This window comes from Malaclemys terrapin, chromosome 11, assembly GCF_027887155.1.
Source record: "Malaclemys terrapin pileata isolate rMalTer1 chromosome 11, rMalTer1.hap1, whole genome shotgun sequence".
In the NCBI taxonomy this organism is placed as follows: domain Eukaryota; kingdom Metazoa; phylum Chordata; order Testudines; family Emydidae; genus Malaclemys; species Malaclemys terrapin.
Window position 1 is genome coordinate 65795118 of NC_071515.1, and position 12340 is coordinate 65807457.

The window sequence follows — 12340 nt, forward strand, 5'->3', positions numbered from 1 at the left end:
AATTTAATTAATACTTCAAATTGTCAATGCATACATATACGTATGTATGGGTTTCATTCCCTAACTTAGTCCTAACCTTGTGTTCGTTTAATGTTAGATTCAGATAATTGAGCTATGTTCAAAAACCTATGCTCCACTGATAACTTTACCATAGATTTACCCATTAAAATGCTGAACCCCCTATACAAAAGTCTTCAAGATGTATAGCAAGCAACCATGAGATTTTATTGAGCCAGACTGTGGATGACCCTTACGCTGGTGTACAGATGTGGGCTGGGAAAAATAGACACATGAGAAGCTGAGCATTCACCAAGCATCTCTGAATGACCATTATAACTATTACTTGAATATAGTGGTTGTCACCATTTCAACACCACACTTCAACAGCAGAGGTGGAGAAAAAAAAAACTAGAAAGTATTTCTGTTAGAGGTTTTCAATTTAGATATGAAAGGAACTTTTGTATGCAGCATCACATTCACAACGGTATCCTATTCTTTAACATAATAGTCGCATAATTGTCTTAGTAAAAAATGTGCAAGCAAGACATTAAAAGATACTTAACTAATGTTCAGCATGACAAGTTACTGGTACAGAGTGTAGTTTTCAAATATTTTCTGAATGGCAAAAGCATTGTGGTCAAATACATTTACCGACGCTTTTTCTTTGTTATCCACACAAGCCTACCTCTTCCAAAAGTTTGGTTTTCTGCGAGATTTGCTTGTTTAGTGATGCCACTTTCCTTCGGTGCTGCTGGGCAGCTCCGAGTCTTTCTGGACGCTCCTCAGAAGAAAGCTCAGATTGCTGAAAATAAATAAACAACAAAAACAACAGAGGGTTGAATTGCACATAGCCAGTATTTGCTTTACAGGGACACAGGAACAGACACAGTGGATAGGAATTATGGTCCACCTAGTCCAGTATTTTGTCTCTAAGAGTAACCAACACCAGCTACCTCATAGGAAAGTGTAAGAACCCCACAGCAAGCAGATGTGGGGTAATTTACTCCCACTACGCTGGCTTCATCATTGCATGTGGCTTCCACTGAGGTCAGCAGGCAACTGTACAGATGAATTGTATAATGGATGCAGGGATGTGCATATATTTTAAGAGTTGGAAGAAAGTGTATTAAGTCTTCTTGAAAAGCTCTTCTAAAACACTACAGTATTCTATAGTAATGAGCTAAAATAATACAGCTTAATACAAGAGATGTTAACATTTGCATTATACTGTAAAGGGATGAGCTGTTACAGCAGTACAACTGTTCTTAACAGCAGTTCAAGGGTGGTGTGGCGGAAACAAAAGTTGCTAAAAAAGATGCAGGAAAAAAGAAAATGGGAAAAATTGTCAACAGCTCTCACTGAAAAACCACTGTTAAGAATGGGATAGTTTCCCAATGTAGTCTGGCTTTATGCACCCTATTTTGAAGCAGACATGGTCCCAAAGCCTCAGTGTCTGATCTTGAACATGAACAAACTCAAGCTTTAGGGTGTTCTGATTTGGAATATTGGTTCAGGCTTGTCCCTATACTGAAACCACATCCTCGATCAGTTAATTTTCTTCTCAAAGCCTCTCCATTCCTGTGAGCCTAGAGCCTTCGTTATTTACTCAATTGAGACTGCATTTCCAATAGTCTTCTATAGAGATAATGACTATAGCAACTTGGATCCAGATTCCTGCTGCCTATAGACAAAGGGATAGATTGACTGAAAAATTCTTTACCAGCAGTATTATTTATAATGGGAGAGTATATCTACAATGGACCAAGAGGAGTTTTTCAAAGGCAAAAAATGGCAATTAGGCACCTCACTGAGTGTTCTGTATCTAATGACCATTGGTGCCTTTGAAAATCTCCCCTTATCTATTTGTCATTTCATCATGACAAAGATTTTTAATTGCTTCATCTACTTCAGGCTCCCTTTTCATTCCAATCAACTTTTGACATTTCATAGCAAAAAAAACCCCACTTTCCACTCATTTAGTTGCTAATTTATGAAGTCTATCAAAAGCATGAGGACTCTATCATAGACCATTCCCAATAATAACCTTATTTTGGTAGCTACTGAAATATATATAGGTAAAATATTATTGGGAGAACTCCATACTCTTTTGACATCTACTTGCTTCTGAGATCTGCTCTTGACAGATCACATAGACAAGTCTTCGTTAACAGCTTAATTTTAGACAAAGCAGAGATGGAAGTTTCCTTTCCCCCACTCCCCTCCCTTTTTTTCTTTTCTAAAGGCCATATTTAACATAATTTAGACAGAAAAGCCGTTTTGTGACTGGATATATTTATGTCTCTTTTGAAAGAAGAGATTATTAATCTCAGGCATCTCATTCCAACAACTCATACTTAAAGCCATATATTGTACATTTCTTCTATATGAGAAAATGCTGTGAAACAATGAAAGACGAGTACAGTTCAACACGACACTATTTTTTCAGTTAGTTGGGCCAAAAACATTCCCTTGCCAATTGTAAGTGTAATGCATTCCAAAATACCGTTTTAATTTCTATGCAGAATGAAAGACAAATGGACAAGTAATGCATGAGGAAAAGTTACATCAACAAATAGTCAGATTAAACTTTGGAAGAGTATTATGATCCATGAAATGCAATGAATAGTTCAAGCATCATGATTAAGACCTCAACTTAGCAAGGCATTTAAGCACATTCATAAGCCCCAATGACTTCTTCTATATCAATATATTGAATTTAATGGGATCGCTTGACTGAGCTGGAGCCTAAGAGCTGAGGACTGCGATAAGAAGTGCAGATGTCACACAGTTAATGACGAACGAAACAATTTTTTTAAAATATCACTATTAAATTGAAATACAAACCAGAACCTGCAGAGGAACAACAAATCCTAGGCATTTTCCCTAGATACTAAAAATATCAACTATATTTAAAAACTACATGATTTTCCTGAGGTAAAGAGTAGATCTATACTGCTAGGGGAAGAATTATTGTCCTAATTTATTTAATCAGAAGGAACTTTGTTCAGATTTCTTTTATGTGACAAAACTCCTACAAGACTAAATATGGAAGGCAAATGTTTTTCCTCTCACCCTACTTTCAATGGGCTCTGTGAACTTAAGTTGCAAACTCTCATGGACAATAAGTATGGTAATACTTAATTTTCTGAGCACAAGCCAAAAATCTGCTATCATTTGTAAACCCATAGCCCCCAGAAACTCCAACAGGGATTAGGGTCTCAGGGTACTAGATGCAGTGGAAGCACAGAGTCCATAGAAAGCAGGATGAGAGAACATTTGCCTCCCATATTTACTCTTAGGAGTTTTGTCTCATTAAAGAAATCTGAACAAAGTTCCTTCTGCTTAAGGAAATTAGGGCAATAATTCTCAACTATAAATAGGGGGGTCTGAATCTCACATAAGCAGCTGAATCAACTGATTGAATACAATATTACTGTATTATAAAAGTGTATCGAGTAAGGTCTTATGAAAGCCTGAGAGACACTGATGATTAATAGCCTTGTGAAATGTATGCATTAACACTAGATGAGAAATTATGGATACTCACTGGATTATGCTTTGAAGTCTCTGATTAACCATAGACAAAAACAGAAGCTACCCACCTGTCTCCAATGTAAATTAAAGATTACGAATCAAAATAATGGAAGCCCCATTTGCACACAAGTCAGAAAGGGGATGGGAAGTCCCCTGGAAGGGAAAAACAGGAGGAAGACTTCCTGCCTCTTCTAACAAAGACAATGAACTATAGGGTGACATAAGGGGGAGGAAGGGAGGCGCAAAAAGACATTTGAGTTATCCATCACTTGGGGAATTAAAGGGGCCAGAGCTCTTTAAAAATAATTTTAAAAAATTCACAAATTTGGATCCTTCAACCACGGGGATTGAAGTCTCTGGGAACTCAGTTTAGAGAACCTGCTTAGGCAAAAGACTAACTCGCTGAAAATAAGTTCTAGTCTTGGAAGGATATTTTACTTTTGTTTGCTTATAATCCTTTCTATCTTTTCCCCTTATACTTGGTATCACTTAATCCTATGTCCTTTTGTTAAATAAACTTGTTTTACTTTAATATAAACCATTTCAGGGCTGTGCCTGAAATCAGAGTTATTGTTAACCCCACTTAGACAGTATACTGCAGCTCGTTAATTTATCTAAAGGAAATTGGGATTGGGAGGTTGTTGGGGTCACTCTGCAAAAAGTAACTGGGCAGAGGAAGTCAGGGTGTGACCTACAGTAACTCCTCACTGAACATTGTAGTTATGTTCCTGAAAAATGCGACTTTAAGTGAAACAATGTTAAGCGAATCCAATTTCCCCATAAGAATGAATGTAAATGTGGGGGTTAGGTTACAGGGAATTTTTTTTTGGCCATACAGTACAGTACTATAGTTGGGAGGTGCCCCCGCCTTACCCCACACAGGCACAGCCCACTGGCACTGGAGACAATGAGGCAGGCAAGGAGGCTGAAGGAGCTGTAGCTTAGGAGAAGTACGTTGTGCAGCAGCAGCAGCTTCCCCTACTATGCAAGCACCAGGGGCAGGGGGCTCAACCCTTGGCCTGCCCTCGCCACCCCTTCCACCAAGCCCATACCCTTAACCCGCCTCTTCCCCCTTTACTCCGCACGCTGCGTTCTCGCTCCTCCCCCTCCTCTGCCTCCTGCCCACGACAATCAGCTGGCTTGCAGCGTTCAGGAGGCAGGAGCGAGGAAACGGCGTGCAGGCTCCCCCTCCCTCCTGAACACTGCAAGCCAGCTGATTGACACAGGCAGGAGGCGGGGGGCGGGGATGGGGGAGGTGCACCGCATCCTCGTTCCTCTCCCCTCCCTCCTGCCCACAGCAATCAGCTGGCTTGCGATGTTCAGGGGGCAGGAAGGAGGAGCGAGGACTCGGGGTGCAGGCTCCTCCCTCCCCTGCCTCCCGCCCGCAGCAATCAGCTGGTTTGCAGTGTTTGGGAGACAGGGGGAGCGAGGACTAGGCATGCAGGCTCCTCTCCCCTGCCCTCCTGAACACTGCAAGCCAGCTGATTGATGCGGGCAAGAGATGGGGGGAGGAGGAGGAAGGCGCTAATTCACGGGGTCTGCCGGCAGGCGGGAGGCACGGGGGTGGGGGCGCAAGGGAGCTAATGGGGGGCTGCCAGCTGTGGACAAAGCAAGCAGCCAAACGACATTATAGCAAAGCATTGCACAACATTAAATGGGGCATGCTCTGTAATTGAGCAGGGACGTAAGATCGAAACAATGTTAAGCGAGAGGACGTTAAGTGGGGAGTTACTGTACATGCTTGTATGCTGGTTGTTGGTGTCAGGGCTGCATGCCGCAGCAACATAGCATCGAAGGCACCCAGAACTGCAGGGCAGGTGGTAACACAACCTCTTACCGGTCTGGGTTGAACCCAAAGAATCATAGCGCACCACTACCATCTTCCCAGTCTTGCCACCTTTTCCCCCTGCATAGGATTGCTGCTTCTCCCACAAGTTACTAGAAATCCAACTTTCCTGTCCTGACAGCACTTGCTTGAAGCCCTGGTCATCTGTAATCTTTGTGTCTTAGCTGGACATGCCCTTCTGACAAATGATCAGTAAAATGTTTATTTATAAATAAAAGTTTCATTCTACTCAATGAGGGTCTCATACTGAATAGGATTGCATTTTTTGTGTGAAAAATAAAAACAAATTTAGGTAACCATGTCTGTAAAAACTAATTTGAATATATAAAGTTTACTGTGGTTTCATCTAACTAGATTAAAATTAGGAAACGAACAGAGACACATTATTTGACTTGATAAACAGCTTTATAATTGGTATGTTTATCACATTTTACATAAAACGTGTGTATAACTCAGATTATGTTACATTTTATGATGGTGAAAGCCTAATATAAAAAAACCCAAACCTATACTCTGTTGTTTGTCTCTAAATTACCAAAAATGAATGGTTCTGAGTAAGATATTTACAATCAAATTGTATAAGCTTTGTTCTACAGACATTGACTTAAAACATTTCTCATCTAAGAACTAAGGAAAAATATGTGGTTAGCATCAGTCACGTCGATTCCCAGTTTTAAGGTTTCAAAGAAACAGATTTATTGAGTTCCTCAACTCGGCTGTTTCAATTTATGGCTTATTCCTGTTCAATATACATTTATAACCACTTTTTTAGCTTTCAATTTTAGCATCTTGTTTATGTTGATCTATTCAGGCTTTTGATATCTTGCCAGCATGTGATTTGTGCAAGACTAGACTTATCAATTCTACACAACCATAATTCATTATCACTTTAGACAGAACCCTTAACTTATTCCTCTATAGAATCTGCAATATTCATAAACCCAGTAACTATCAATGTTACTCTTTCATGCAGCCTTCAGTTAGGATGCATATATGAGTAATGCTCAGTGAAAATCTAGACTGTAGCTTTTGTGCACCTGAATACAAATAGCTGAAGCTGAACTTCATTTTAACCAAATGACTTTGCGGCAGCAACACCAGTTTTGACTATAATCCCCTTTAGTGACTCAGCTGCAGAACACCAATGACCATTTATGACAGTGCAGTTACCAGAGAGAACATTGTTCTGCTGAATATCCTCTCTCCATTAATTATCAGAATCTCTTAAGTCTTTTAAAGTAAGATACTGCGTGCTGTGGCATTTACTGATCATATACCAGCTGAAGTCTAAAGCTAAATCAAGCTAAAAAAATTTATTTGATTTTAGTATCAAAATCCGAGCAGCACTGAGTTCAATCCACAATTTATTCATTCTGTCCAGATTCTTTTTCTTCTTGGTGAATTAAGTGACATTGAAAGGTTATGGGGGTTGTTAATCCCAGGAGCTAAAGACCCCTTCCCAAAAGAAGACATGCAGCACAAGAAGCAACAGTGCAAATTTCCCCAAACTGCATTACCAAATGGAGTCAAACCTTACCCATAAGGACCATTCCTAGGTAGTTCAGCCATATAATCAGATAATGGAGAGATGAAAGAAACCAATTATGGGCCATCAAGTCCATTCGCCCCCCCCCGCCCCCGGTCCTTCAAGTACAGCATTATTCCCTATGTTCAACACTCAAAACTGAACAAGAGGACCAGGTGGTACAGACATAAATTATATTACACTGGTCTACAATTTTTGAGAAGTCGTCTGCTTCAGAAATGAAATGTGCTATTTATTATGTATTTTGATGTGCTGAATTCAAATATGACAATTAAAACAACTGATTGGCTACTGTTTCTAAGATATTTAACTTTTTACATTTTATGTCTATGTATATTGTGTAGATAGAGTTTTAATCATAAATTGTAAACCTAGGTCTTTTCATGTGTTTATGGTTGCTTTACATGAGAATATTTCACCTGTCCTGTTTATGTAACTTTTTAAAAATCAGCAAAAGGGTTATATAAATAAAATTTATTATGAAACAAAAGGCAAAAAACTATTCTGTACGTAGTTTAATCCTATTCAGTGTCTACTCGGCGCTTCTTGGCTTGTCTCTTGTATTCATTAAATGGAGCATCTCTTGTCACTGTCCAGCAATAGTCTGCAATCATTGATGGGCTCCATTTGCCCTGAAAGAGTTTCTCCATTGTTGCAATGTCCTGGTGAAATCGCTCGCCGTGCTCATTGCTCACTGCTCGGCAGTTCGATGCAAAAAATTTATCTTTAGTGACCTGTTGCAACCAAGGCTTTTGTATGCCTTGAGGAGGTTTTCCACCAACAACCTGTAGTTGTCTGCCTTGTTGTTTCCGAGAAAATTTATTGCCACTAACTGGAAGGCTTTCCATGCCGTCTTTTCCTTGCCATGCAGTGCACCGTCAAATTCATCATCTCGAAGAAGTTCACGAATCTGAGGACCAACAAAGACACCTTCCTTTATCTTAGCTTCACTTAACCTTGGAAATTTTCCACGGAGGTACTTGAAAGCTGCTTGTGTTTTGTCAATGGCCTTGACAAAGTTCTTCATCAGACCCAGCTTGATGTGTAAGGGTGGTAACAAAATCTTCCTTGATTCAACAAGTGGTGGATGCTGAACACTTTTCCTCCCAGGCTCCAATGACTGTCGGAGTGGCCAATCTTTCTTGATGGAGTGGGACTGCTGCAGTCTGGAGCCTAACAGCTCTGCCTTACTCTTGGGTAGTTCCAAATCCTGACAAGGTCATTCAGTTCACCTTGTGTTATGAGGTGTAGTTCAGAGGTGGAGGATGGGAGAAAATGTGGGTCCTGTGACATTGATGGTTCAGGACCAGAAGTTTCATCCTCTTCCTCGTCTGACTCAAGTGAGAATGATTCTGGTGCATCAGGAACCGGCAATCCTTCTCCGTGGGGTACTGGGCGTATAGCTGATGGAATGTTTGGATAATGCACAGTCCACTTTTTCTTCTTTGACACCTTTCCCAACTGGAGGCACCATGCAGAAGTAACAATTGCTGGTATGATCTGTTGGCTCTCTCCAAATCATTGGCACTGCAAAAGGCATAGATTTCCTTTGCCTGTTCAACCACTGGCGAAGATTTGTTGCACAAGTGTTGCAGCATATGTGTGGGGCCCACCTCTTGTCCTGATCTCCAATTTTGCAGCCAAAATAAAGGTGATAGGCTTTCTTAATCATAGTGGTTCTACTGCGCTTTTGTGATGCAAAAGTCACTTCACCACAAACATAGTGGAAGTTATCTGCACTGTTCACACAGGTAGGAGGCATCTCTGCTCACTTTGCAAAATCAAACACTGACAAATAAGAGCACGACACTATGATTTCTAGAGCTGATATAGGGCAATTTATTCAGCAGAGTGATGTAAGCTTCGTTATAATTGCATCATCCATGATTTCTAGGAATAACATGATGCAATTCATATCATGTATGACGCAATACCAGCTTCAGATTGCATCATTCATTGTTTTGCCTAAAAGCAAGTACTGTCCAAACCCAGTCATAGATTTATTCATAGATCCAGTCAAAGATGTATTTTAGTCATTTCTGGTTTAAATTGAGATCTCTTCCCTTTATAACTCACTTATCCTCCACCATTCCCAAGTCAAGGGTCATATACACTGACCCAATAGCATATCTTGAAAACTAGAGCCAATCAACAATTTTAAGCATCATTTTCGTTCTCAGTGACCCATAATTAGTAAAGTTTGACTACATTTATTTCAGAAACATTTTGGCTGTAGAGCAGTGTTACAGAACAGAATCTATTAGTGTCTTGGCTATTGCTTGAAACCAAGTCCAATGTGAAAGGTACCTTATAACGCAACTTATTAAGAACACTAGCTTGCTAGTGGGTTCAAACAACACCCAAGGCACTCTAACCTACTCTATATCAGTATTAAATATTACAGACATTTATCAAACACTAGAAAATTGTCTACTCTATGGAGAGGAGAAGCACATAACAGATGAAGACTTGAACTTTCATTTTAGATTGCCAGAGAAAACACTTTGTTCTTAAAACATACAATTAAAGTGTGCTAGTCTTGCTAGATCACCCACATGACATGTAACCTTCACATACTGCCATTTAGTTTAATTATGAAGAAAGCACTGGATCAATGAATTGCTAGAAAATGGAAGCTACATTTCCCACCCTACCCCTTTCTTTTTTAGCTCTCCAGCATAGCATAGCAAGAACTCTCAAAATATTTTTGGTGCATCATTTACCATTCTGTTCCAAGCTGACTTTCGTTTGTTTACTTTCTTTAAGTGAGAGCTCATAGTTAGAAACAATAACTTGCAGTCTTAAAACCACAGTGAAAACTTCAATTAAAAGCAGCCTTCTGGTCAACAAGGGAACTAAATCCATTTGCCCAATAGGTTGTTTTACAATTATTGCCTGAAGATGTATCAATCAGTACGCAGGTTTATGCCACAGAATAATCAGCAAGCATGGTCTTGTCTCAGGAAGAAACTCAAGACGGAGGGCAACATAGCAGCAACTAATTGTACTGAATACTATCTGTATTGCACCAGTAGCAATATTGTGTTTGGGAAGCAATGGATACATTTGCTCTCATTAATCTAGTTTCTGCTGTTTGCAATATACCATGTTGATGACAACATTGTAAATGTCTTCTGTACATTCAGTCCATGACAAATTTGATACCCCTCCTCACCAAAAAAGTTGATCGAGAAGGCCGTAAACCAAAAAGCCTTTATAAAATTAAGAACTTGGTATGAGTGTTATGTGGGTTTTTGATTTGAGAACGTTTTGTTGCAGTAGATGCAAAAGGACTAAATTGAACAAAACTGGCAAACATCAGTGTGAGGTATGAGTCCAACTTATATGCTGGGCCAAGAAAGCAGTGCCTGAGGAGGGCAGGCAATCCTGCAGTTTCTGCCCTGCCCAGAGTTTCGACAGAGACGGTAGACTGAATGTGTCACCTAGCTCCAAAGGAGAGCTGTTTGATGACAGAAACCTTTGTAGGCACCCCTGAATCCCTGTTAGTTCTGGCTGACTAAGCCATGCTCCTGGGGCATCAGTACTCCCAGTTAGAGGTGTCAAACTCTTATGTTTGTCCCTTGGAGAGTGGAGATATGTCCAGTTTACACCACAGGAATGTGGGTGCCAAAGGTTTTCATGACCCTGTATCTATTAAAACAGAGCTAGCAACAAAATGGGTGAAACATGCTCTAGATCAGGGGTCAGCAACGTTCAGCACGCGGCTTGCCAGGGTAAGCACCCTGGCGGGCTGGGCAAGTTTATTTACCTGCTGACGCGGCAGGTTCGGCCGATCGCGGCCCCCACTGGCCACAGTTCGCCGTCCCGGGCCAATGGAGGCGGCGGGAAGCCGCAGCTGCACATCCCTGTCTTCCGACAGTGGCCAATGCCAGATTCCCCAGAGGGAATGAACAGAACAGGTAATCATCAAGTGATCCATGCCCTGTCGCCCATTCCCAGCTTCTGGCAAGCAGAGGCTAGGGACACCATCCCTGACTAACAGCCATTGATGGACCTATCCTCCATGAATTTATCTAGTACTTTTTTGAACCCTGTTATAGTCTTGGCCTTCACAACATTCTCTGACAAAGAGTTCCACAGGTTGACCATGTGTTGTGTGAAGAAATACTTCCTTTTGTTTGTTTTAAACCTGCTGCCTATTAATTTCATTTAGTGATCCTCTACTTCTTGAGTTATGAGAAGGAGTAAATAACACTTCCTTATTTACTTTCTTCACACCAGTCATGATTTTATAGACCTCAATCATATCCCCCCTTAATCGTCTCTTTTCCAAGCTGAAGAGTCCCAGTTTTATTACTCTCTCCTCAGACGGAAGCCATTCCATACCCCCTAATCATTTTTGTTGCCCTTTTCTGAACCTTTTCCAATTCCGATATATCTTTTTTTTAGATGAGACCACCACATCTGCACGCAGTATTCAAGATCCTCTCCTACACAAGTCTAAGATTTTGGAGTTAAACCTAGCTGGAAACCTAGTGTCTCGGGCTATATCTATTCAGTTGTCAAGAGTTTTTTCATAAAGGCACCTCTCTCTTTTCTGCCTACATCTGTCAAGACAAGCCGGTGAAGTTCTCATTAACCCTTAACTTTATGAAAAGATTCTTAAAATTCTGTTTTATTGTCAGATAAGGCAGTGTCCAAAATTTGGTAACTTACATTAACATTACGAGAAGGCAGCATCCTAGAAGCTTATTTTTTAATATTCAGTGGGGCTGAGTACCTGTAGATGCCCACCAACTTCACCTAGGAGCTGGAGATGCTCAGCACTTACGGAAGATCAGGCCACTGCAGAACTGACCCACTTACATTGTCTATTTCTATACTATTTTTACAAATCTATTTAAGTTGATTCACACCCCTTGTCTGGCAGAGCTTTATACAAAATATACGCCACCTTGACAACTTTGGTCTTCAAATACTTTCTCCTGAGTTATGGTCCTCTCAAAATGGACAGCATAATGGCTTACATACATTGTCTTTTTAGCCCTTATCTTTAAAAGACATTTGACTTTTCTATGCAATTCAGGGTAATCGGCTCATTCAGGGTAATCGGCTCATCTTCTAATGAAAATTTAGAAGATTCACTGTTTTTAAAACAATAATTGTAAATTATGGTTTTGCTTTGACTGCAGTGTTGGGAGTCCTAGTACAGTTCAAATACTAAGGATAGATGCCAACAGAAAGCAATATGGTAAACAATGCCTATCACCACAAGCATCAATTTACCTTTTAGCCCAAATATTGCTAATACTGCACAGACAAGTATGATTTATAAAGTAATACAATCAATACAATCTTGGTAAAACACAAAATTCTAGCACTGTCAAAAGTTTCCTGTGGTCATTTATTCTAAGCTACATTGCATAATAAACCTTTGCCTTTTAAGCTAGGAT

General features: G+C 40.3%; 1 protein-coding gene across 2 annotated transcripts in view; it reads right to left on the bottom strand.

Annotated features, from left to right (window-relative positions):
- Positions 1-12340, bottom strand: part of CCDC93 (coiled-coil domain containing 93) — a 105899-nt gene that overhangs the window by 35888 nt on the left and 57671 nt on the right. For both annotated transcript variants that reach the window (XM_054043910.1, XM_054043909.1), the window contains one exon: positions 686-802. In XM_054043910.1, the coding sequence (XP_053899885.1) occupies positions 686-802 (117 nt within the window). The remainder of the gene's footprint in view (positions 1-685; positions 803-12340) is intronic.